Source organism: Maylandia zebra, linkage group LG20 (assembly GCF_041146795.1).
Source record: "Maylandia zebra isolate NMK-2024a linkage group LG20, Mzebra_GT3a, whole genome shotgun sequence".
Lineage (NCBI taxonomy): Eukaryota > Metazoa > Chordata > Actinopteri > Cichliformes > Cichlidae > Maylandia > Maylandia zebra.
Window position 1 is genome coordinate 7,370,483 of NC_135186.1, and position 27,857 is coordinate 7,398,339.

The window sequence follows — 27,857 nt, forward strand, 5'->3', positions numbered from 1 at the left end:
TCATTTACATCATATATTAATTTATTGTTGAACATAAAAGTATAAATTACATTTTACAATGTAAAACAGGAACACATCCCACTGACTTTTCAAATTAAGGGTAGGTAATTACAACACCAACTTTTGTTTGTTTGTTTTTAGCTCAGTAACATTAGGTTATATAAAAGCACTGATGAGGTTTTCCTCATGTTGCTTACAGGTCAGATGGTCAATATGAAATGGCTTTTGTAAAAACAACAAACAGACAAAACAGAAGACCATGGCTGAAACATAACATTAAAAAAAATCTAGTTTTTGCAAAATTATACTGTTATCAGAATATATCATGCACGTATGTAGGTAGCACAGTAAGTGTCTGTATCTGTGAGGATGTTGTGTGTGTAATAAGGAAGGGCTGCATTTCCTCTCTTTGCTCCTCACATGACTGAGTCGTTTAGACCTTAATTCAGGGTGGAAAGAAACAACACAACCCTACTGACCTTGAATAGGAAAAATTAAGAAACAGAACTAATTTACATCAACAAATAAAAAGTATAAAAGAAAGCAAGTCAGCACAAAGGAAAGGGATACAGATGCACAAAAGGTGAGTGCCATGAAAAACAAACATGCAAACCAAAGGCTACTGTGTTACTGCCTTAGCTTTTCCTGTCATGATTTGTATACTCTTTATATTTACATAGAATAACAAAACTTAGAAAATCATGACACTCATCACCGGTACCTTTAAAGAAAACACATTTAAAAATGTGTTTTAATGGTCGTTTTCATAAAGAGAAACTTGGTACATGGAGCAGATGTAACGCTTAGTGGACCCTAGACGGTAAGTGGTTTCTGCTTGCAAGATTAAGGCCTTATTCTATTCACTGCTTATTATGAAGTAGCTTTTCTTGCTTCCCTGCACACACACAGTCATTTAAATCAAGATATGAAAACACACGAGTGACTAGTCTCTCCGTACAGATACATCGGTGGGTGGAGGATTACTAAGAAACTTAGAGGCATACAGGTAAAAAGCATCAGTTTAAAAATACAGTGGCAGTAAAAGGACCCTCAAAAGGTTACAGTACAGAAGAAACAGAAATGTATTTACGAGTGTTATTTACTGTAGATTAATTAAATTAATTTTATATTTCAATCCATACAGTATCCACATTTCTCAGTTTATCCCCATTCATGTTAAGCCTGAGTTTCCAAGTAGTACTGGGCTCTGTGCGAGCGTATTGGCAGAACAATGTGGTTAAGCTGGCAAAAATACATGATTGCGATTTACTTCCTAAGCAATGCTTTGACTTTGACAAAAGAAAAAAAAAAAAGCATTAAATACTCTAGATTGGAGTGGTTTATACATGCTGCTCTGGTGTTTGTCTCACATGAGCTGCTACCTTTCAAGACAGCCATAAATAAAACATTATCTCTATGATCCCTGTTAATCAACAATTGTACAAGCTGTACAGGATAGAAGATCATACAAATCATATTTTAAAAAGTATGCAGTCATAGAATGCCTCCTTGCTATCTGGTCACCCCAAGGGGCTCTTTTATAACACAGCCTCCAGACATCAGCAGAAAAGACAAATCACACTTTAAAATATATATTAGTTATATTTCATGACATGAGAATGTTTTTCTGGAATTTTTGGTGACCTAATGTGAGGCAGCAGGTATAATTATTCCTATTCAACTGCATATTTTTGCTATGGTTTTAATCCACCACAGCTGTAACAGCAGATACCTGGTTCTTTATAAAGGTAAAACCTGCATTGGGGGGCATTAGGACGACTCTGATGGGCAAAAAGACTAGGCACACCTCGTATCACATATCTGATTGTGTTTATTAAAAAACTCCCACTGATGGCGCTACGTTTCACACTTCATGATGAATGTGTGACATCAGCATCACAGCCTTATCTTCTTCATATGATCAAATTTACCACATTTGAGTGACTGAGGTATGACACATGCAAAAGCAAACCCCAAACGCCTCTAAAATGACAAAGTCTGGTTGTACATAATATTTTTCATTCTGATAGTTCATCCATCTCTGCTGGGTGACCGCAGCAGGACTGACCAGCCTGAGTTGAAGTCCAATCTGTAAAAATATTAAAAGCACATATTATTCTGAATGCTGTGCCACTGATATAACCACATCTGTCACTATTTCTTTAAGAAGTGTCCTTAGGCTTCAAAGACTATTAAATGACCAACATAAGGTTAGCTGCTGTTATTCAAATTTAAAGGTTTAACAACAGAGAGTTTTATGGTGTATGTCTTTCAAGCTAGGGCTTGGTTTCGTAATTTTTTAAGGAATTTTAAATGCTGTCCCCCCCGTGTATATGCACTACCACATACACATGAATAGTATCCTTTTTTAATATAAAAAAACACAGAAAAATGACATAAATGTAGAATTTAACCTGCCTTTCTTCTGCTGGGGATTCAATATTAAACTTCTGTTGATTTTCCAATTATAAGTGCATCACCCTGCAAAACAAGAAACCACTCAAATATATTAGCATGTAATAAAAAAGTCAAAACATAACTGCATAACTTAAGTTCTTAATGACACTGAATCGTCATGTTGGAAAACTGCTGCATCAGACCTGCTAATGAACTGAGCTACAAAAACAACCTGAGAAACGCTGAGACCATAATTTTCAGCTCATTTACTAATTCACCAGGTTGCCTTGTTACACCTTCACCTGCACTTGAGAATTAGCCAGATGAGGAGGTTTGGGAGCTACACCTGGCTTCTTTCTGGTAGCTGTCGGTGAGCTGCTTCGCCTCGGGCTGGGTGTCCGACAGGTCTGTGGGTGGGTCTGTGAATTCTGAGATACACAGGAGGAGTCGTCCACTATTTCGCCACTGATGCAAGACAGACAGCTGTGCTCCGAGCTGCTGAAGAGATTCGTGCACTCCTCAGAAGACTCGGTGCTGTCCACTACACGGAAAGAAAACAGGTTTTTTGACATCAAACTGATATAAGTTAACATTTCATAGTGATGTTCAAGAAAAAAATAGAAACCTAGTAAAGATCGCACTGCAGTTTTTCACACTGCTGTGCCACTAGATTGGGCCAAACTAAAAGATAAACTTAAACCCTCCAGTGGATTTAAATATAACTACTGCTCTATGTTAGGATAATCACCATATGATTAGTTCTGATTTATCATTTAGTCATTTACTGTTTGAATACTAGTAAGTTAAAAAGTCAGCAGCAAACAAACACGTCTCTCTATAGGGAACAAAAAACCTTAAAATAAACTCACTCAGTGGATGGCGATCATTGCACTGCTCATAGTTAAGGTGATGTTGATGTAGGTGATGATTGTTGAGTTCATTGTCAGTCACAGCGTCAGGGGAGGAGCAGACAGCTGGATTGGCATCCACGCCCTGCGACAGGTTCCCGGGATGTCCGGCAGGGGGCAGTGAGCCACGGCCGGATGAGGAAGACGATTGGCTGAGGGTGGTGGAGGTGGTGCTGCCAGAGCCAATGGAGTGAGGTCGGGGATAGTCTAAACCCCTGTGTGAACAACACGCCACAGGGACTGACGACATACATAGATATTAATGAGACAATAATGGGCTTGATTAGTGAGCAATGAGGACTGTTGAAGTACATGCACATGAAAAAGTATTCTCTCCGTAGCTGGATTAGTGGGCTTTACCAAATGTCAGGGCAATCAATAAAATCAGTGCTATAAAAATTTGTTTATAATAATAATGGATTGCATTTATATACCGCTTTTCGAGACCCTCAAAGCGCTTTATAACACGTTTAGTACAACAAAGACCAAACTGATGCACAGCCCCCCATTCCCCAAAATTATCTGTGATGTGATAGAACAAGAAGAATGAAATGATATGCAATTGATTAAAAACAATTCATTAAAGAATTTTATAAAAATACAAAAAAGTAGTTTTTGAGAGTATTTCAGCGCTTCCTCAATTATAATAGCTTTTGTTTGATGTGCTCTTTGTAAGTGATACATGCACAGTGGAGGAAATAATCATTTGATCCACTACAAACCAGCCAGATTTGTGGTTCCCACAGATTACAATCAGTGTATTCATCAGTTAATTACAGATACTCCTGATCTCAAATTGTTATGTGTATAAAGCTCTCCCACCATGGGCGAGACCAAAGAGCTGGCAAAGGACATCAGGGACAAGATTGCAGGCCTGCTGGCTGGAATGGACTACAAGACAATCAACAAGAATCTTAGTGAGAAGATGACAACTGCTGGTGTGACTGTTTGGAAATGGAAGAAATACAAATGACAATCAGTTGCGCTTAGTCTGCAGCTCCATGCAGGATCTTGCTTCATTAGGTGGGAGTGATAATGAGAAAGGTGGTGGATTAGTCCAAACTACAATGGAGGATCTGAAGGCAGTTGGGCAGAACAAGCCCATTTTATGTAAATGACTCAATGGGCGTAAAATCTTTGACACACCCCATACCATACCCATACTGTCGGGCTAAAGAAGCATGTTAAGGTCGTGGAGTGGCCTAGCCAGTCACAGACCTCAGCCATATACAAAATCTGTTGACAGCCAAGAAAGATAAAGGATTAAGAGTTTCTGTAAAGAGGATTGGGCCAAAATCCTGATATGTGTGCAAACTTGGTGACCAACTACCATCTTACTGCTGTGGTTGCCAACAAAGGTTTCTCCAGCAAGTGCTAAAGCTTTGCTTGGGGATCAAATACTTATTTTATTCAATGACATGACACTTACAAATTCTTACAAATTCAGCAAGGGATCAATTAATTATTTCCCCCACTGTAAGTTAAAGTTTTTCAAATAACACGTAAAGTGCCTTTATTGTCACATTTAACTTAAATATGTTTCAGGACACAGCCCTTGATCAGATTTCCTGTATCCAGGGGATCTTTACTAGTGTAAAGATTCCAATTGGAATGTTACACTTTGGTGGTGTTACACCAATTGCAAGCATATCAGCTGTGGAAAAGGAATGATGTTTTTTGTTTTTTTTGCAATGGATTATAGTGATTTTCAACTCAATTAATTCCTAACCATCCCCAGAGCCATGACACAATAATAATTACAACCTAATGTCAACCTCAAGCCTTTTGGGAGGGTTAAATGGATGAATTAAATGTTAAACTTTTAATTAACTGAAAAAACTAAAACTATAGTACAAAGGGTGGAAATAACACCAAGACTGCAAGAGAACTCTGAATTGTTATGTTATATCTGATAGATGAAGTGGAATTTAGTTTAAAATGTTGTATGTGCAGCTCCTTACTTCTGTCGGTAACAACACAGCTGACAGCTCGGTCACAAATTGCAGCATCACTGGGTTGAATATCCATGAATGGCTTGCGGTCCATTCCCATGAATACCCTCTCCTGCATGCGCATTTCTGGAACAAAACGTAGATTCACAATATGTTTTTAAACCTGTGAAGCACCGTGCACTGGGTCAAATGCTAAATAAAGACAGTATGTTGTCACAACCTCTACTATGAGCAGCCTGATCCCAGAGTATCCTCTCCAGGTCTGTGGTCCAGGATTTCTTCACCTCCACGCTTGAGGCTCTCAGAGTGTAGGTGTCCTCACTTTTTCTCCTCCGGAACCAGATCTCAAAACACAGAGCGCTCATAGCAGAGTTATGAGTCATCCCAATGTCATTTGTCTGAAGAAGAAAATAGAAAGAGATGTAGAAATTTCTCATCCTGGAGGATTCAAGCAGCATTGACATGTAATTCCTTGTAAATTGTGTTTTAAGGTTCAAAAAGGGTTGACTGTTTAGGTTCTGACAACCCTTTGATGAGCAAGGACATGTGCAGACCTTGAATGACTGCTTGTAGATGTACACGTCGTTTCCGATGTCCGTCTTCTTGGTCTTGCTGAAGAGAATCAGATCTTCAAAGAGGAAGACGCGGCGGACACATTTCTTCTTCCTGAAGAAAACCGTGAACTCATCCTGGCGAATCAGCTGGCCTTGTTCTTTCAAATTCACCTGACAGAAAAAAGGGGACGCAACTGTCACTGTCATGCAACAACTGTAATTTAAGTTGACCCGGCCTCCCGTTTTAAAATCTTACATCACAATCCTGAATGGCATCCATGGTGAGTAAATCGTTGCCATGACGCATCTGAAATCGAATCAGAGCTGCGGCAGCCTGGATCTCGGCCCTCTCCCGCTCCCTCTCACTGCTCGTCAGGTCAGGCACATACACAGCTGGGCCGGACACGCTTTGCGCACATATATTAGAAATGCACAGTGCATCCTGGATTATATCTTTTGGCCTGTATGAGCCAGCCAAAGCTAACATGTCCTGGAGCAGAAGGCTGTACTTGCTAATTCTCTGGATAGGGCGCAGAAGGTAGGATGAAAGGTCCATCATGTCTCCCAGCTCCTGCTGCTTCTTCTGTGAAGGAACAAAAAAGGTAGAGCGTAAGTCTAAAAAGTAAAAGCATGGCACAAACACTCCTACTGTAGCTGTTGGACAATGGTGGGAGCTGTTCTTATATACCTTGGAAGGGTGCATTATTAAACATACTGCTACCCCTACGCTTCCTAGAAAATGCACTTATGGTACAAGTTTGAACATCCTAGGTGCCTAGGTTCCTTCTTGAGTTACCGCAAACACCAGATTTTCAGAAAACTCTGAAACTTTCAAAAGCCCCGATCGTGAGATCGAGGTCACACAGATTAGAATTTGTTTTTACCAGGTGCATCTATCGTATCTAGGGATGGGTACCGGTGTCCGGTGCCATGATGGCACCGGTTCTGACATAAACGGTAGTAACCAGACCGAAAAGCAGCGCACATTTCGGTGCTTTATTTCGGTGCTTTTTTTTCCTGAGCTGTGATACACTTCTAGCCAATCATTTTACGTTTCCGAGGATAGTAGGCGGGGCCAGGTACGTACGTTCTGTTAGAGCAGAGCTACAGATTAAAAATGCCCAAGGCAAAGCGGTCAAAAGTCTGGCTGTACTTCACAGCAAAATATGCAAACTCAGCAGCCTGCAACAAGTGCTTTAAGCTGATACTGTCAAAGGAGGTAACACCAAGAATCCGATTAAACAGCTGGCGACGCATAGCGTTTTTTTTTTTTAAAAGCCGAGAAATGCGCGGTATTTGATAGCTTGCTGCGAGACCTCACACCGTGCACGTCGGGTGGGTTGCCAGTTATCGGACCCGGAGCAACATCCCCCAAAAACCCGAAGAATAGAGTCCCGGCCCCTAGCCCTGCCAGTGTAGCAGAAATGATGAGGATGATGATGCAGCAGAAGCCGTTCTTCTCTGCGTGAGTAGCTTAATGTTGTTCGTGTGTAATTTACGTTGAGTAGGCTAACCACGTTATTACATTAATGCATGTAAGGTGAACTAGCAAACATCATCATAGCTACATGCGGCTGTCTTCTTGTTTGATGGCAGATACTCCCTTCACCCTGCCAAAAAGGCTAAAATGACCAAAGAAAAAGTGGAAAACAGTTAAACATGAGAGGTTTTTGGACAAAGTTTGTGTTTTTTCCATTGATTAAGCACTGCTTCCAGCCAAGAGTGATACCATATATGCCACATAGCTGCAGAAAAGGCACACATTGTTATCTTTTTACAAAAAAAAACAGCTGAACATGAGAGGTTTTTGGACAAAGTTTGTGTTCTCCATTCTTTAAGCACCGGTTCGAGCACCGTTTAAGCACCGGCACTGTTTCAAAAGTACCGATTTGGCACCGGTATCGGATAAAACCTAAACGATACCCATCCCTAATCGTATCGATTTGAAAATCCTACAGTGCCTCATTCTTGATTTATCATGTTCACATAGTTGGGTCTCCACACCTCCCTTCCACCTGCCAGTAACGGGGTAAGTGGGTAACAACAATAGCCCATCAGCCCCTTCAGCTGAGGGGTAAAACGTTGTCTGTGGAATACTTTTAATCACTCAGCTCTTTTAGAGTTGTAAGTTAGAGTTATAATAAATACAGTAAATCTCCTTTACATCATTAAGTTAGAAAACTGCTTTAAAAGTTTTTCATTGACAGGAAGGCGTAAATTAACCTTGAAGATGTCATGGGGACGGTGCAGGATCAGGGCATCTGATTGAGGTTTGTTCTTGCTGTACAAAGCATATAGACCAAAACTCTCACTCTGTGGAAAAATACAGTTTAATGTAAAGTGAAAATTTTTTCTGAGAAGAAGTAAAAACATTATGTAGAATAAATATTGTATGAAAAAGTATAACGCAGTCACAGAGTTGTTACTCACGTGTCTGAGAAAGCAGCGGGCCATCATCGCAGGCTCCCTTGGACAGGCCTCCAGCTCTGGCAGGAAATAGTGGCTGTGGAAATCATAAAGCTTCTCCAGGTTGCCAAAGATGACCCCTCGCTTGCCCCTGAGGTCCTGGGGGATGTCTAGTCTGTCCATTAGGGGGAGGTAGTGGGTGAGGATGTAGCCTAAGGAGCGGACATACTCCCTCTCTGTGAACACCAACTCCTCCATGACACGCTGCAGCCTCCTGGTGACAGGAGGATATAATCATACAAAATATTCTAAACAAATGTTAACATGCTCAGGTAAAAAAAAAGTGCAGACATCTTCTGATAACTACAGTACTGTGTAAAAGTCTTTGACCGGCCCTTATTTTTTTTATATTTTCCTACAAATATAGGTAAAGGTGCAGCGGTTTATTGTAATGTGCAAACATAAATGGGAATACTGTGTGTACAGTTCTGAGGTTGAAAGGTTGAAAGTGTTTTCTTTTTCGGATGTTGGCTGCCTTTTGTTTTATTCTCTGTCAAGATGACCTCACACTGCTTCAATAATGTTGAGTTATCATAATGAATGATTGTGTACCAGTGTGTTAGTTATTAAAAAAATACAACAAACTTCTTTGAAGAAAAATACAAAGAAATGAGAGGTGGTCCAAGACTTTTTCACAGTACTGTACATTCTCGTTGTTACGCTTATCATCAGCTATCTTTCCCATTTCAGATAGATACATTATTATTTTGCTTCCGTCACGTATATAGTAAGAAAAAAAAAGCCAGCATTTGTGAATTATGGAAACAACCCGCTGGGCACAGATAAATATTTACACCACGAACCTACATTTTTCCCCCAACTTCTTCTGCATTGGGTTAAATGTAAATTTATTGCAAACAAAGTTTCTCAGCACAGTATTTAAGATATTCGAAATTTCCAGTGAGGTAATAGCAGCACTGATAGTCTGTGCTCAGTAAGCCCGTTCCATCAATCCATGACACAAAGATGGAAAAAACAGAGGGAAAGTGAACAGACAGTACCTGTAGCTCTTCATTGCCAGCTTAGAGACAGAAAAGAGTGCATGAAAGACTCACATGAGCCACATAAGATGAGCCAAATTAAAGTTAATCATCAAATATTACTTATTCTCTATAGGCCATAATGATTTCACCCACACACAGAAGACTTACAGGGCGCGGCTGGCACTCCCATGTGGACTCTCTAAACAACAGGTCCCCTCATTCCTCCCAGTGGGCAGGCTGGAGTGTTTGCAGCATGAAGTCCCTTTACCCCCCACAGTCCCGTGGTCGCTCATGCAGGAGTCTTCTGAGCAGAAGCTCCCATGGCGGGAGATCTGAAACTTCTGAGCTTCTTGGAGGATTCGACAAGACGGCTGACCATGGTGGGAACAAGATGATGGGGTTCGAACTCGCTGCTCTGGAGGAGTAGATGATCCTGCTTTTGCCACTCGTGTGGTACATGAGTCCTGACTCGCTGACCTCACCCCAAAACCCCGTCCCCATGGAAACCATTGGCAGCCGACAGTGTGGGATTGAGACAGAGCGGCAGTGTCTCTCTCGCTCCTAGCTCTGCTTATTTGTCTCCTCTTCACCTCTCTTTCTGTTCTCCTTTCTGACCTGTATAAAAATGACACAGAGACACTGTTACTACTTCTGTAGCACAGCCATGCTACAGAAAACCAACTCAAAACTGCCTTTAAGGTTCTTAATCATCTTAAATGTTTATTCAGATCCATAAATCTTTATTTTTTATGCCAGCGGAGATCCAAAACACTTTTTGTATTTTTTGTTTAAATTTTGTATACCATGACATAATGCACAGGGCATCTACAATTACTATAATTGGATTATAATTATTATTACACAGAGAAATTCTCCCAAATATTACAAATATTATCTAACAGAAGAGTGTGAGACTTGCTTTGGAAATCAAAGTGAGTTAAATATTTAATAAGAGGGATGGATAGACAACCAAAGAAATTATTTTACCTATGAGGAGATTGTGGAGCGACCTTTGACCCCTGGTAAATTCCAGCCTCACTGTAATCCTCAGGTTTAACGATGATGTTACAGCAGGCTACAGCTGTTGAATTAGCGCAGTTGTTGCCCAGGATCGGTCTTCTCTTTCCTAAATCCACCGCTCCTGACATGATGCTTTCCCACTGCGGATGCCGAGGCCCAGGGGTTGATTGTACCACCAAATTATGGCTGCCGGGAGAAGCTGTCTGAACATTAGTGCTCACCACGTCAACAAAATGACCTTCACACCAGCTGCTAGAATCTGGTTGCTGGTGATAAACCTCATCCACATTGTGCATCCTCTCCTGAAGCTGTTGCCGGGCTTCCTGACTTCTCAGCCAGGCAAAGTTCCAGACACGCATCCCCCGGGAGCCCTGCAGGAAGCTGGCCTGTGCCTTTACCTCCTGGAATTTCTCCGGGCTGAACTGTTGGAACCTGTCATGGAAAGCCTGGAGGATGGAGCTGTCGGTGCATGAGGGGGAAACACCGGTCGTGGTTGGATGTGAGCCTTGCTCTGTATGGATGTCAAACTGACAAAGGGATGCAATGTTTGGACTAGAGTCTTGGTTTTGGAGCAGAGTGTCTCTTTGTTTAACCTGTGAGGCGCTTTCAAGGTCCTGCACTGCATGGATTCTGGACTGACACTGGTCCAGGTAATCAATGCATTCACTGGACAGTGCTGTAGCCTGTTTATAAAAGAAATGTCTATTTAAATAAAAGTAAATGAAAAAGACTTCTTACTACTTTTTAAAAAACGAGTAGTTCTAACCTAGAAAGTCAGATGTTAAAAAATGCAAAGTACAGGATAAAAAGTATGAAAGTTTGGGGTTCCCAAACAGGCAAAACATGCAGTATGAGAGCAACAAGCGACAAGTATCAAATACAAACCTGCTCACAAAAATCGCACACGTTGACCATGATCTGCAGCTCTCTGCCACACGCCTCTGCTCGGCATAGGAAGTCCTCCAGGCCTGACTTGAAGGTACAGACAAAATCCCTGAACGCCTCAGTCTCTGGGTAGGAGATCCCTCTCTGCTGAAGCCGCTCGGCCTCTGACACCAAAGACATGGCGTGGTGCCGTCGGTCCTGCAGGGGGACAGAAAGAGAGACTCAGAGAGCTGCACAAACAAACACAAATACAGGGAGAGTGGCAATCACAAATAAAATCTTAGACTGACATTAGCTTCAATTAGGAAACCAGTGAAGATGTTGAGGATCTGCTCCATTCTGTCTCCAGAGTCCTCCACTGACTCTGCCTCCAACAAATGGTGCTCTCCCTCCTCATTAAACCACTGCTGAATCTACATAGGGGTGGAGACACAAAAGTTATGTATTTGGTAATGTAGCATATAAGAAAACTGAATATGTGCAGACTCCAGTGTGTGCATATGCATATGCATATTCAGCTGCAACTAAACTGAATGTGCTGCTTTTCATTTCTCAGTTAAAAGCAGCACTGAGTTAATTAAAATGTTTTAGTGTCTAGTTTTTTTTTGTTGTTCATTCGCATTATAACACAAAGAGAGCAGGAATAAAATATAAACTGTTTGCATATTACCTGTTTATATAAATATATATATATGTATATATAATATGTATGCATATATACATATATATATATACACACTGAGGTGTGTATATATATATATATATCAACTTAGAGCATAAATAAGTTACCATCAGTGCCTGATTTAAATTTGTAATGAAGTGATATTAAAAGCCACAAACTAGAGGAAATCTTGCACAAGCCCTCGTTTTTTCTTTTTAACACTATATTCTATATGATCAATTACAGCTAAATTATACTTTCAATTTATTTACACACAAAAATCCTGAAATTCTACACTTCAATACAGCCACCTAATTCCTTGCTGAATCAGTGGCCTTTTGTGATGTCAGGATCACAGGACCTACACCAACTTTAGTCTAAAAATACCTTTTCAAATAAGAAACCTTTAACCTTAGTAAACAGAACATCAGTCAACGTACCTGTGTGAAGTGCCCCTCCATCTCTCTGAGTTGGAGCAGGTACTCCAGGTGCTCCAGCGACACGTTGGACCGCTGCACGAGGACGTGAGCCTGCTCCTCAACGTGGTTGTACAGACCTGTCACTGAGTCCACTGCATCACTGTATTGAGGAAAACGTAACATCAAAGGCTTCACAAAGAAGTTGATAAAAGTAGTGAATGTCATTTTAAACATTTCAGTGTACTCCAGCACCCCCACTGAAGATGAGACCACACTTTTAATGTAACTTACCTGAAAAGATAAAGGCCAGCACCTACTCAAAGTGTAGGAAAACACTTACTTATAAATGAATCAGTGTGTCTGGCCTCATGTTCTTTCCTGTACCTGTTGTTTCATATTCAATAAACTACGGCAAATGTGATGTTAAGATGACACTTTGCTATTCTAACAATGTTTAATTGCCAGTTATAGAAAGATACTGACCCTTGTTGTTTCACAGCAAAACCTGAATCAGACTGTAGGACAACAGCTGGGATTTTCTACACTTGCAAACATAGCATTAGGATGATTCGTGGTTACCTAAAGTCCTCACAGTGGGGGTATTTGAGGTCGCTCTGCTTCCTTAGCCTAGCCAGGATAGCTCCACCCTCTCTCTGCAGGCTGACCAATTGGCTGTCCTCCAGAACATCCCTCATCAGAGTCCTCTGGTCTATCATGCACTGCTGCACACCCTGTTACATAAAGACCAAACAAAGAAGTAGTTACTGAGGAGAAGGTAACCTCAATTTCCAAGGTCCAAATAACAAAATGAAAAACCAGTCAAAGGCAAGTGTTCAAGTACCTGTACAGTATCTGTCCTACGGGGCTCCTCGAGCTTGCTGATGGCTCTCAGGAGCAGGCTGGAGGCCACATGCAGATCGTAGACAAATGGGAAGAGTTTCTGCAGAACAAAAGATGTGGCTAAGCAGTGAAAAGGCAGACAGGCATGGACAAATGGAAACAGTTAATATCATAATGTGACGGCCTCACCTGATGTAGCTCCTTCCAGTCAACGTTACCACGAGACAGTGTCCCATCCAGGTGTGAACTCAGCTGACTCACCTCCACCAGCTTCAGCAACGATTTAACTGATGTCACTATATCAGTCTGTCAAATTACCAGGAACATATTTAAGTCATTACTCAGTATTTACCCACAGGAGATTGTTCACTTATCACCTTTAGCAGACACATTGTAGATCTTTATGTAATCTGGTTTATTAAATCCTTCAAATTCTACATTTTTTGCTTTCATTTTAACTAATTAGTGCACGGACAAAACTGGAACTTTGGACCTCTCGGTGTGTTTGCTGGTATTTGATTTAGATGATTGTCCTTATAAGATCAACAGCAGATCGTTTTGATCTATTTAGTTTTGTAATTAGTTCATCTTATACACCGTTGAAAACAAAACATCTGATAAAGAAAACTTATCTTTGATTAAAGACCTGTTCTTTCCTTCAACAGCTGATAGTCATGCAATATGACATATTTTACTCTCTTAACAAAATATTTAGCTGTTGCTAGTTGCAAACACATATAGGAGATTAGATTTCATTCACAAAAGAAAGAAATTGTCTTCTGGGGAACAGGACTGTAAATGCAAAGAGTCTCAAGATGTAAGATATTTGCATGGCTAGACACACATGCTTTTGCACTCTTAGAAATAATGCATAATATATACATATATGGCATGTAATACATACACACAGATGTTCAGTGAGCTGGATTAGCGTTTGTGCTGAGCTGATTCTGCCCCCTGGGCCTAATGTTTAACTCCCCTGCTTTACGAGGGCTTTCTTTTAAAAATGGATGTAAAGAGTGAAAAAGCTGACCTGTATCCCTGGACACCTTTCTGGTCTGAAGTTGTTCTCTTTGTCCACCAGCATAACCAAACTGCTCACTGCTTGAGGGCGCTGCTCCTGCAAGGATTTAACACTCCACTGAGCTAATCATGACAAATAAATCAACAGATGTATACTGAAAACTAATGTCATCTCTTGCTCTCTTGCAAACAAGCAGGATGCTGATGCATTTTAGGACTTGATCTTTCACCCAGTATTTATGATCTGCAAACAGGAGCACTCAGCCAGAGATTAACACATAAAACATCAATTACCTGTGATCAGCTGTAGCAAGCTGTAATAAGGAAAGTTTGTTTGCTTCATACCTGAAGAGTCATCAAAGCTTTATAGAGGTGCGGCTGAGGATTAGTTTTCCTCGCATCGAACACTAGTGTCATCCCACTGTCTCTGATTTCTGTCCTACAAAAACAAACATTCCAACTAGCACACAGTATTTCCACAAATAAAACAGAGACAACCACATAAATGAGAAAACTCCTGCTTTCCAGCAGGTCTGTGGGTCTATTTTAAGTGTTTGGTTGAATGATTTATTCATTTCTTACCTGGTAATAGAGTGGAAGTAGAGCAGCATCTGGAAGATCTCCTGGCTTGTTACAGCTGTTCGCCATCCCGGGTGGTCACCATACAGTTCAACTACTGCCCTGCCCGTCCTGTCTCTGCCGCCTGGAGGGGTAAGAGAAAGGAGAGATGAGGATAAAAATAAAAATAAAATATGTTGCATACGCAGGAGGGTTTTCACAAACGAGCTGATATATTTTCAAAAGTTTAAAAGTGAGAAAAACTTTGCAAAATAATACTGCAGCTGACAAAATAGTGAGGACCAAAGTCTAGAATAATAATAATCAAAAAAGAGAGAAGCAAACAGATGGTTCAATGTTTTCTAGGTACAATGCATAGTAGTGAAGGCTTCTATTAGGAGTAATGGGTTACGCAGCAGTGTTCATATTTAAGATTTCATCATTGCATAATGACCTCTAACTACAGGTCAGTAGAGTCGCCTGCTTCACATTTACATGAGGAGTCCAACAACACATTGCAGCAACCAAAGACAAACAAACTAGACCCGAGCAAGGTCATTCACATTTTCCTGTAGAATTCACTTGGTTGAATTCTGAAACCACACTGTTAGATGCCTCCAAGTTAAACACAACACTTTATAAGTGAATTTCACAGCAAATGTTGCAAAGCAAATGTTTTCTATGAGCGCAAAAACAATAAAATATTTATTTTCATAAATAAATAAAATCACAGATACAGACTGTCACACTGAAATAATGTCATATATTAGATAGCAGATGAGATTTTTATATTGATGCTTTTACACTGCAGCTCTGAACCTTTCTAGACTTTATCCAACAGAGGTGCAGTCAGGTCATTAAGCAGTCTGATGTGTAACTGCACCCAACAGTCTAGTAAAGCCACAGCTAGCTACTGGACTTCTGGTGTGCCGCATACTGCATGCTGTACTCAGAGAGCATACTTGCATAAGGCCAGTGGAGTATTTTTTACAGTGGTATTTGTGAGAAAGAGCAACAATGTTCCAAGATGATTCTTCAATCAGTGCACATGGATATTAATGGATAGCTTTTTATTTTATTTATTGTATATGAAATTGATTACCTGTAAGTGATGCTACTCCCAGATAGAGGGGGTGGGCTCCGGGGTCTGGAGATCCTAGAGGTAAGTGGTCAGGTCTAGGACGAACAGAGGGAGGCCGGGAGGTCTTCTGTGTCCCTGCCACTAGAGGTGTATCTGTCTGTGATGGTTTCTGTGTTTGCTGGCTGTTTCTACTAGTTATGGAAGCGCTGCCAGGCTGATCACCATCTGAACAAAGTTTGAAAACAAAATAAAATGAACCTAACAACACCAAAATGACCGCAAAGACAACTACAGAGAAGAATGACTTAAGTATGTACCTAGAACAGCCATGTTCCTCCTGTTGATCTTTGGTGAAACTAATCTGAAGGCGGTGCTGTTTTTACATTTAACCACATGCAGCTGGGGAATCTCTGCACAGGAGTTGCTATTTTCTTTCCTCCTGACATTTTTACCATCGACGATAACCAGTTCACACTTCTCTGAGGTGTCCACAACAGCAGTGGAGAGGGATGAACACCTTTTATTCGATGTGCATACTTGTGTGTTTTGTGATGCTGTGAAAGGGCTCCCCGCAGAACTTGTTCTGTTTGGCAGCTGCTCGCAGGGTTTGAGGGTCACGTGCTTCCCAGAAATTTCATTCGAACTAAATAGTAATCCGTGGTGTTTGGTGGAGACACGTGACTGTCCATTTGAGCTCGACTGAGCTTTAGCGTTAGTCATCTGTGTTTCTACTGTTGAATTTGTTCCATTCACATTGTGTGTACTGCCATAGGCAGAGTTTACATCCAGTGGTTCCCTAAATGGCACTGTGGTCCTATCATATGTCTGCTCTGGTAGCTCACCAAAGTGACAAGCATTTATTCCCCTGTAATCCATACAGGGGGTGATGTTTATATCTCCTGGTTTCCAATACGGAGCTGTGTCATATTCTCCCGACTCCTTACAAACAGCTTGAGGACGGTGGTTTTGCATCCCAGAGTCACCATACATTCTTTGAAAATTAAAACACAGATCCCTTGTTTCATTCTCAAGTGGCCCCTGTCTGTTTTTACACAGTGAGAAATCACCATCCTCCTCCACCACAGCTAATGCAGCTCCTTTCTCTTTCTCCTTTCCAAATGTGACGGGATTTTGCAGCGCAGCCTGGTAGGAGTCCCTGTATCGACACCTCAGCTCCTGAGCCCTGGAAACCTTTCCGCCCTGTTTTCTTCTCATGCATGGAGTACAGGGTTTCTCTGAGAAATGCACAGTCCGGATACACTCAGAGGGATCAGTGAAGTCAGAGTGAGGGTGGTGAGGCTGGGAAGGACTGAAAGTGGATGGAGGTCCTTTTTCTGCAGACTCGTTGGGTCTAAGATGACTTTGCGTTTGAGGTTTTGCAGGTAGCTGCACTGGTGCTTGCCACTGTGTGGGAGGTGGCATCCGTGTTGCCGTCTGCCCTTGTGTTTGCCTGTGTGAATCCTGTGGCTGGATTTGTGCAGGTCTCTGCAGATATCTCTGCATTTGTCCCTGAATTTGTGCATGTGGTTGGATTTGTGCCTCTGATTTTTGTTTTTCTTCTTTAATTGACTGAGCTCTACCGAAAAGCATAGTGGCTTGAAGGATATCAATATATTCCCCTTCTGCACCAACAATGGGTGCTGGCTCACCTCTACTGGTATCTTGAAGGTTTCTATCTTTACCTTTATCTTGCGCTGTGATTTCAGCACCCTTATCTTGACCTTTGCATACAATTAGATCAGTATTCGTAGGGGTCCACGTATCTGAAACAGTGCTTGGTCTTGTGCTTGTACCTTTCCCAGTAAAGCGGCTATCCCACGTGTTAGGGGACACCCAACCTAAAGGCTTAGGCTCTGATTCAGTCTCTGTAACTCTGATCAGCCTTGACGAAGAAGCAGCACTAACATCAACCAAGCAAAGCGACACAGCAATACCGTGCTTTGCTGGACATATTCTGGTCTCCACGGAGAAGGGAGAGGGATGTGAAGAAGATGTTAAAACTGAATTTTGAATGGTTAGAGGAAGCAGTTTGAGTGCAGATTCCTTTGAAGGAATAAGTGGTAAAGATTGATTAGATGAAGAATTAGGAAGAGGTGAAAGGAGAGGAAGCGGAGATGGCAAAGCAGGATATGAGCGAGGAGCAGAGGCCATACTACTCCTAGCACTGTGTGGCCTGTCGGCAAATTCAGGCACGGCCACCCGTTCCCATGGTAACCTCACCACGCCCTGCTCTGTGGCAAGCAGGCATCGGCTGAGAGGCGTTCCCTGGCGGCCGTTGTTGAGCTCATCTAACCAGTCGAGGCTGAATATGCAAGGATAGGAAGTTTCAGGAATTGGGGTTTCCTCTACTAATTCCTCCAATAAGTCCTCGTCTTCCAGGAGGCTGCAAACCACGATGCGAGCTGATTGGTCACAGAATGGTGCCACCTGGAGATAAAAATCACCCGGCTGAAGTAGCACTGGGTCGATGGGAGCAAGATGGACGACAACTTGGTCACATAAGCACAGAGGCCAGCCCTCATAGACGAAAAGAACACCAGAGTATGGAGCCTAAAGGGGACAGGACATGGGCAACAGAAAGAAGTGTACTCAGTATTCTGCTCTATATTAACAAAAGTGCTGAATGTACATAAAAGTCTCTTTAGCTTAGCATCCCACTGGGGTTTACAAACAATGACTTACACATGCAGCCTGCTGCACGGTGTCTAAGATGTGCTTGGCTGGGACCAGAAAGTCCAGCAAGCACCGAAGGGCGTCTCCCTGATAATGATTGTCGATGACTTGGAAGAGCTGGCTGAGAAGCGTGGGGGCGGTGGCCTCAAAGGGCGGGAACAGCACAGACAGAAGGTTTTGGATGGATCCCTCGAGAGAATCAAAGTTCTGGAAACATAAGAGAGAGCAGAAAGCTACAGATGTTACTTAGCAACAAGTTTTTGAAACTTCATACCACTGATTTCCCGAATTACATCATGATGTCAGTGACAAAAAAAATAATCAAACACCTCCATCATTTTTACATATATTCATTCAGCTGCTTAGAAGTTGAACCTTAGTGCAGGCAATCAATATTTCATTCTCAATTTAAAAATAAAATTTTAAACTTTTTTGATTTTTATCATCTGAAATCATATTTAGACTAAATCTGTGCTAGCCAGTATTTCTAACCTTTGAGATGCTGGGATTCTTGCTTGATAACTGATTAATAAAATATTCTGACAGTCAACTGATCAATTTATCAGGTATCGAAACTGTGACTTCACGTTAACCGCATAAAATATTTACTTAGTGCAGTGCAAAGTAATACTAAACAGCAGTAAAGCAGGAGTCAGCTGCTTCCATCTGCCTGTTGTCCACAGTAAATTACAGAGGCCTTGTCCTCATGCTCACAGAACAGCTTCACAAACACACAAACACCTCAGGCTCATCAATGAATATCGAGGCAGCCGGCCTGACAACAAACATCCAAGCAAACATAGTGTGTGATGCCTGGTCCCGAGCTTCACAGGCCTCCTGGTTTATAGTTTCACATTCCCTTTGACCTGAACTCATGGCCCACTACCCACTTTTAGGCCCTTCTTTATTTAGACCAGCAAAGGCCACAGCACCAGACCTCTGGGGTTCACATACAGTATATACACGTACATGGGGGCTATATGGCTTAGAAGAAAAGTGATGTGTGAATCTCCATGCAGAAGTTGGATCTTATTACAGCTGGATATAGTGAGCATAGTTGTTTTGCCAGAAAGAAAAAAGCACATTTTCATACATGCCAAACCAGAATGTAAAAGTCACTGTCCACTGCATATTTTCATTAAGATTATTTACCACTCAGCTCAAAGATTCAAAGCTGGAGTGACAGACATGGATAAGCAGAGATGGAGACATAGACGTGTTTTGGTGTGATGAATTAGCGCCTCTGACACTGATACTTGCTCGCTGTCTCGTGTTCAAACCAATTCAGTTCAGTTGTATTTTTATATAGTGCCAAATCACAACAACAGTGGCCTCAAGGCCCTTTAAGTTGTAAAGTAAAGACCCTACAATAATACAGAAAATCCCCCCAAAATTAGATGACCTACCATGAGGAAGCACTTAACAGTGGGAAGGAAAAGCTCCCTTTTAACAGGAAGAAACCTCCACCAGAATGAGGCTCGGGGATTGGCCACCATGTAAATGAGAACAGGCAAGAGATATCATGTGTTCTGTATCTTTTTCTTGCCACTTCTATGAAGGGCTGTGCGGCACTTTTGGTCTTCATTAAGCAGTTTAACGCATTCATATTTGCATTTTCTCAAAAGTGACTTTTTCAGTTCTATGCATAACGTGCCTAAAGGTTTCATCTTATTTTATTTTTTTGCTGCTGCCTGTTCTCATTTACCATGTGGCCATCTACCCTCTTCATCTCATCCCCTTACATTATCATCCAAGGAACGCTGGAATCTCCACCAGTCCATAGCGCCTACAGCTTCAGAAACAACACTGTGACTCAGAGCTGTTTAGTCAGCTTTGACACATCCTGCTGGGATACAACACAACAATGGCTACTGGGGTAAAAAGAAAGAAAAGGATAAGGGGGTGTTTAAAAAAAGTGGTGGTGGGTGCTAAATGAGAGAAGATATGGATGGGTACAGACTGAAGCGCTTTATGAAGTGTAAGCAAATTCAGCTCATAGCACATACATTTTAAATGAAGGGTTTTCCTGTCTTAATCACCAAGAAAAGCACACCAGCTTCATCAACTCTTAAATGATGCCAGTGAAAGGGTATGCTGGTGTGGAGGTCTATATACAAGCCTCTGATTCAAGCTGTGCCTGCACTGCTGGTGATGGGTAAGCTGTGAGAAGCAGGACAAATCACCATTTACTGCATGTGCACCAACAAAGATGCCTATTTAAGCAATTTTTAAAATGCGTGTTTTTTAACTTATGTGTTTACTGGTTAGCCTGCCACCAGTATGCGGCGTATTAGCGGACTGCGCAGGCATGTCTCTCTGGCTAGGCAGATTCACATGGCTCTATATACACACCCGGATCTTTCTCACTCAGCCACTGAAATAAATAACGAGGCTCACATTACTGTGGATAAGATGTCCCAGTGCTGGAGCTGAGGACAGTTTGAATATTTATGTCCAGTATCATTATGAAGCAGAAATAGTCCTTGAACATTCCTGATGTCAAGGAGGTTCCTGTCTGGACAAAAAGAAGATACTTAACACTAAAGAATGAAAAGAGTGCACAGTGACATCCCTGTAGTCCATGTGCTTCTTGGGGAATTTTTCCTTTTTCATCAGTAGTCTCTGGTGGCAAGGGACAAGAAATGAAGAACAAGGGAATACAATGCACCAAAGGTCTAGGGTTGGATTTGAACCAAGGACAATGCGATTACATGCTGTCCCTCTTTGATCCCTAAACTAGGACACCAGCATGATCCCAACTGTGCCATTGTATGAAAATCCAGTTTAAAAAAAAGAGTGTCCAGATTGGATCATTAATATCCATTATTCCTGCTGACTGACATAAACAAACTATTTCTTGGAATGAATGAAAACATGCAGATATTTATTCTTAGGTTCAGCGCAATGACTTTAAGGAATACAGAAATTGAAAATCAACAAGAAAATGTTGTATTTGTGAACACTGACATCCTTGGAAAATTTATTTGAATCTTTTCTTGTTATTAACACAGTCAACCATTAACACTATTATCATTATCCACTCAAATATAAATTTTTTTGTGATACATTATAAGCAAAGAGCCTGAGAACTATGTGAATCCCAACAAGTCCGGCGTCTCTGATAGCAAAACCTCAAAGTCTCTGCAGACACTGACACGACCTCTAAATAAGCATTAAAAGAATCAATTTCCTGTGTTTATGTCTGCGGTTATTCATCGAAGCTGATATACACAGATTCTCTTCTGGATTGCACGAACTATTTAAAATGGTTTTAGTGCTGCCAGTTATAAGAAGTGCTGTGGGAGAAATGTGGATTCCTGTCTATTCCCAACAAGAAGGAGATCTTTCATTCCAATTCATTATTAGAGCTCCTGGAGATGCTGTGAAACTGTGTTTTTTAAAGAGGCGTCACCACTACAACAGATAACTAAACATATAATTTTCCAGCTGCCTAAGCAGCGGTCAGAACGAGTCATGTGTGGCTCCATTCATGGCTAAGTGTAAGTGTATCATATTTGATACATGAGTTTTTGAGACTTTTATATCATCACAGGGGATTTTTCCCCCCCTGATACAGTGGGCCACATTCATGTAATATGCCAAGAAAACATTTCTGTCACACCTTAAACTGTGTTTGAAAGTGAAAATTAAATCAAAATTTGGCAGCTCAGTTAATTATGCCTACAGGGAAAAATTTATTACTGCACAACTTCATTATTATTATTATGCTTTAATATGCAATGTTTACCTTCTGTTGCATCTTCTGCAGTACAAAGCATTGATATGCACTGAGTCCACTCTGTGGAGAAAACATTTGGGCTAGCTGAAAGTGTCCTCCTGTTATGCCTCAGCAGAGGACAAAGCTGAGAAAGCAGGAAAGCTCAGTAATGGGATCTTTAACCAGCTGGAACAATCTTAAGTGATACTAGATGCTGAATCAGTGAGAAACTGAGGTCAGTAAATTCTTATTGACACCACAGTCATATTCTCCTGTACATAGTCTGTGACTTGCTGTGGAGAATTGACAACATTTAAGCGTGTACTTGACCGACGGAAAAGGGGGGACTCTCCACTCCAGGTTAGGGACGAGTTATTGGCCCAAGTTGGGGAGTTTAAGTATTTCGGAGTCTTGTTCATGGTTGAGGAGAGAGGAGAGTGGGAGATCGACAGATGGATTGATGCCGAAATTAAATGAAAGAACAAGATTGCAGATACAAGCCCTGGAAATTAGCTTTCTGAGGGGTGGCTGGCCTCTCCCCTAGAGATAGGGTGAGGAGGTCGGCCATCCGGGAGAGACTCAGAGGCCACTACTCCAAATCGAGTCAGTTGAGATGGTTCGGGTATCTGACGAGGATGCCTCCTGGGATCCTCTTGGGTGAGGTTTTCCAGGCATGTCCCACTGGTAGAAGGCCCCGGGGCAGACCCAGAGATTTTATCTCTCGGTTGGCCTGGGAACGCCTTGGTGTTACCCCAGACAAAACTGGAGGAGGTGGCCGGGGAGAGGGAGGTCTGGGCTTCTCTGCTTAGGCTGCTGCCCACGCAACGCAGCCCCGGATAAGCAGAAGAAGATGGATGGGTGTATTTAACAATAAACATTTACCAATGGTTCACAAAGAAAAGCTTTTCACCTCACCATTCGTAATTTTAGAAATTTCCAACTCTCCAGGCAGCTGAATCCTGTCTATCTGGTTGTCAGCTGACCGTCCATCAGGAGGGGAATTTTCTTGGATTTCTTTCTCATTGTATGTAGTTGTGTGCTTTCTGTGTGTTTCTTTACAGCAGGAAGGGCTCCCTTGCTCACGTCACGCTATGATAAAATTGTCTTCAGTCTGCAGCTCTGTTGACCCATTCACTGAAAATAACAAACCAGTGAATGATGACAAAAACACTCAGGCTGACCAACAGATGCTTTTAAAGAAAGGCAACCTGACATATTTAGTCATTTTAAGGACAATTCAATTGTGCTGTAAATAGATTAGCGCTGACGCAGAAGCTGTGCTGTGACACACCACCAGAACAATCGATGGCACACAGCAGAGGCTCAAACCAGCCATGGGACAAAATGTGAGGTCATGAATGTAAGTGTCCTTGTGAAAGCAGTTCCCTTTAAATAGAACTATTTTCTTTCTTTGTTTTTTAAATTATGATAAATTAACTTTTATCTTTCAGCAATGACCTGCAACTGAAAATCTTGCAAATCTGTGAAACTGAAATTGACTGTTGACAACGTCTCCATTTGAAATTACCGATGCACGTAAATCTGCCAAAAGTCTGAAGAGCATGTCTTTGCTTTTTAAATAATTGGATGCTCACGTTTAGACTGTAGCTGCTCTGGACTGCTGTTGTCTCGTACAAAACAGGAAGTTATTCCTGCTGCACAAAAGCATCTCTTGGTCTTTTTTAGAACATTTGTTTGCATTAATAATTTATTATCTGATGCTATTTACAGCTTGGGAATCTGAAGCAGAAAAAGAGTTTACTCAGAGAAAATGTACCAAATTCCATCCTTTGTCAGAGCAGCCTGACTTTTAGGAGTAAATGGACGTACCTAAAAGGTAAACTGTTGAACCTTTTAGTGTAAAAGCTGCACCTTGACACTAAAAGGTACAAGGAAAAGAAAAGCTAACTTTTTTATTTTATATATATATATATATATATATATATATATATATATATATATATATATATATATATATATATATATATATATATATATACACACACACACACACACACAGGTTCTTTTACCTAGTGTGACATATCGTTCCTCTCTACCTCAACACACAGTGACACCTGAGCTGAAGCACAATGAGATTAATGACAAAAACACAGCCTTAAAGGAATCACAATACACGACCACTACGGCATCGAGATGGCCAGACATCATATTTACTAGCCCTCACCGGGATCAGCAAATCGGACCTTGTGGAGGGCAAACACCAATCATGACAGCCTTGATAAGCAGGATGGCATGAAGGTGGCTGTAAAAGTAGCAGTCAGGAGGCAGCGAGACCTGTGTTTAAGTCATTAAAAACACGTCAGGGGTTTATGAATGAGCTGAGACTTTAAGCATGTCCTTAAACTCATCGCAAGTGAGTTGACGTGTCTGTGCTGTGTGCACATGAGGTGTGTTATTATATCAAAGTGTGGCTTAGCATTCACTGACACACTCGTCTCATCTGTAATTAGCTCACAGCTGCGCTTAATGTAACTCACACCAGCAGATTTCATAACAAACATCCAGAAATGACCACACAGAGAAAGAACCACCTGTCCTCAGACATCCTGGTGAACTTCTATCGCTGCACCATCGAGAGCATCCTGACCAACTGTATAACAGTCTGGTACGGGAACTGCTCTGCCTCGGACCGGAAGGCATTGCAGAGGGTTGTGAAAACTGCCCAGCGCATCGCTGGAGCACCACTTCCTGCCATAAAGGACATCTACAGGAAGCGGTGTCTGAAAAGGGCTGGGAAAATCATCAAAGACCCCAGTCACCCATCACATGGACTCTTCACCCTCCTGCCCTCTGGGAGGCGCTACAGGAGCCTCCGGACTAAGACCACCAGGTACCGGAACAGCTTCTTCCCCAAAGCTGTCAGACTCCTGAACTCTGCCTCCTGACATCTGACCCACGTTAACACATGGACTGGACATACACACACCCACAACCACCTACACACACACACACACACACACACACACACACACACAATGGACAACTGTACCCTCAAACACACAATAATAACATGGACTGAACCACCACTCACAACCACTAGCACTTTATATAGCCTCTTAACTGCACTACTGTATAGTTCTGTGTAAATAATCATACGATAATTTTTAATTCTACAAGTGTTTACAACTTGCATAGTTCCCATTTCTGTATAGCTGTATATCTCATATTTCTGTATAGTTCTTTACTTCATATTCTGTATAGTTTTTCATATTTATATCCTGTTCATAGCCTGTACATAGCTTGTACTCACTACAGCCTGTACATACTTATAGTTATAGCATATTCATCACATACTTCATACCATGTACATATTACATACCATAATAGACCCATTTCTGTAATATACTTACATATCTATATTATTGCTAATATATATTGTAATATATCTATATCACTAAAGCACTTCTGGATGGATGCAAACTGCATTTTGTTGCCCTGTACCTGTGACATATGCAATGACAATAAAGTTGAATTCTATTCTATTCTATTCTGTTCTATTCTAAAACAGGTGAAAACATGGATGAACCACACTGAACATTAAAACACACAATGCCAAATTAAACCCAAAGATTTCTTTCACATATGCAGAACAAACATCTGAAGACTTAATGGGACTTAATGTGTGTGTGTGTGTGTGTGTGTGTGTATGTGTGTGTGTGTGTGTGTGTGTGTGTGTGTGTGTGTGTGTGTGTGTGTGTGCAGCTCTGCCGATGTTCAGACAAATTTGGGGCAACATGCTCAGAGTTTCTGTCAGTTAGTGGTCTTTTAGTATCATCAGTAATGTTTTTGTGTTTATAGCCAAAGCAACACATACAAGTGGGCTACCCAGGTAAAGGTGTGGTGCTGATTTGTAGTTTTGCAAACAGAGTTGTTGAACTGACTGTTACGTATTTTCCATTGAGTCACCAGGACAGGACAAGACGTCTTTCAGCTGAGAGAAAAAAGATGCTCTGTGTAACCTGGTCAACACAGGAACAAATACCCAAACATTGAGGTCACTCCTTAAACAGGAATAGTCGGGTTAATGGACTCTGGCTTCAACGACATGGCAAAAATGCAGGAAAGAGGGCGGGAAAATCACAGTAGTACACACACACATATATGCAGAGGCCTGCCAAATAAAACCTACAGGAGAGCTGGGCGGGCATTTTAAAATTCAGCTCTCTGCATAACATCCGTGCTGTTGGTCTGTGCCAAACTAAATCCACTTTAGAAACTGGACACACCCTCTCTCCAGCCCAGGTAGAGACGTGACAACGCTCATTCATTTACTTCTGCTTACAAGACATGCAAGCTGAGACTCTTACATTATCCCATCGCACCTCTGAGGTTCAAAAGATCTGCTGTCTGCTCTCTCGGTGCTCGCATGACTCACATCTCACATACCAGTGAGTGGAAGGAGGCAGATACAGTGGCTGGTTTGTGAAATCTGCCTTAATGCTCAGTAACCTGAGACCTTCACCTTGAGTCGAAACACGGAGGCAGAGCGGCAGCCAGTGCATGCTATGGGAGCTATGCTATACGTTAGACACACTCAGAGCACATGCATGTTACAGCATAAAGGGCTACTTGTCAGGACATAATAAATATGTAACTTGGCGATACTACTTAAAAACGAGACATTGCTCTACCTATCTACATGTCTATCTATATGTGAGGAGAGAAAACCGTATGTGTTTCATTTCAACTCTGTTAAAAAGGAAAATATACTAGAGTTGCTACCAGCAGTCATTTAGCTGATTAAATCTTTTGATAACCAATTTATAATCCAAAGATTTACAAGTGAAAAATTGAGAAACGCAGCAAATCTTCACATATTAGACCCTGGAAACAACTCATCTTCATCAGCGCTTAGGTAGAGTACATAAAACATTTAAGATTAATTCTTCACATGTTCACTCTGGATGAGAAACAGCACAAACAGCAGACTCTCACATTACCATCTTCCTTTCTGGGTTCTGCCTTTTCTGGTTGTCACAACATCGGCAATTTCTGAGATAATCCAAAAGGAGCGGGAATCGTCTACAAAGCTGCTGCTCCCGCACGCTGTCTGCTGAACCAAAATAAAATCCATTCTGCACAGACACTCGTTCACAGCTGAGTGGCTCAGGACAACCTCAAGCAAGCTGGATGAGCATTGGTCAAGTATTCAGCTGGTCCACACGCAGCCTGTGATTTGTCCTGTTATTGCTCCCTCTCTCTCTCTCTCTCTCAGCGCAAACTGTGTTTTCTGCATCTGTTTTTCCGTCTCTGTGTTTGTTCTCTGCCTCTTGCGGCACCTCAAGTGCTGGCCGTTATGTTCCAGGTTAGTCTGTGTGAGGAAACATGGCCAAACACGAGAAGCGGTGAGAGAGCAAGAGCGAGTTGCTGTTTCCTACTTTTCCTCTGTGGTATTTGTGACACACACTCACTAACACACACAGACAGAAAGAGAGAGTGAGCAAGAGAGGGCTCAATATCACAGTCATAATTGGCTTATAATACCAAAGAGGAACTTGATCCTTGATGCCACCCAGCCACTGTCAGTCGAAACCAAAAGACACGGGACATGTGTGCATGTGTGTGTCTGTGTGCGAAATACACTTCTGTAAGTACTCACTGGGAGACTAAAAGCTGATAGTACTTTTATTACTGATATTACTTTTATTTTAAGAAGAGCAAAATCACCTAATAACTCTTGGAAACTTTACACTTGATA

The 27,857-nt window shown here is 41.6% G+C and overlaps 1 protein-coding gene across 3 annotated transcripts; it reads right to left on the bottom strand.

Annotated features, from left to right (window-relative positions):
- On the bottom strand, window positions 1-27,533 carry LOC101485553 (pleckstrin homology domain-containing family G member 4B). Of its 3 annotated transcripts, none has more exons than XR_013094742.1 (25): window positions 27,100-27,533; window positions 18,430-18,627; window positions 16,065-18,297; window positions 15,769-15,972; window positions 14,691-14,811; window positions 14,454-14,547; window positions 14,119-14,205; window positions 13,275-13,391; window positions 13,087-13,185; window positions 12,825-12,976; window positions 12,267-12,405; window positions 11,456-11,578; window positions 11,166-11,363; window positions 10,248-10,963; window positions 9,429-9,875; window positions 8,242-8,491; window positions 8,035-8,124; window positions 6,068-6,394; window positions 5,812-5,982; window positions 5,478-5,655; window positions 5,267-5,383; window positions 3,267-3,545; window positions 2,744-2,938; window positions 2,419-2,481; window positions 1-2,089 (listed from the first exon to the last, which is right to left on the bottom strand). XR_013094742.1 is itself a non-coding variant. In XM_004554067.6 (25 exons), exons 1-24 carry the CDS (start codon window positions 27,100-27,102, stop codon window positions 2,443-2,445), a joined length of 6,621 nt encoding a protein of 2,206 aa, XP_004554124.2. In that variant the 5' UTR covers window positions 27,103-27,533; the 3' UTR covers window positions 1-2,089; window positions 2,419-2,442. The 3 variants fall into 3 exon arrangements, 2 of the variants coding, with proteins under 2 accessions (XP_004554124.2, XP_076734324.1); XM_004554067.6 differs by having other exon boundaries at window positions 2,700-2,938; XM_076878209.1 differs by lacking the exons at window positions 1-2,089; window positions 2,419-2,481; window positions 2,744-2,938 and having other exon boundaries at window positions 3,427-3,520.
- Between the last annotated feature and the right edge of the window lie 324 nt (window positions 27,534-27,857).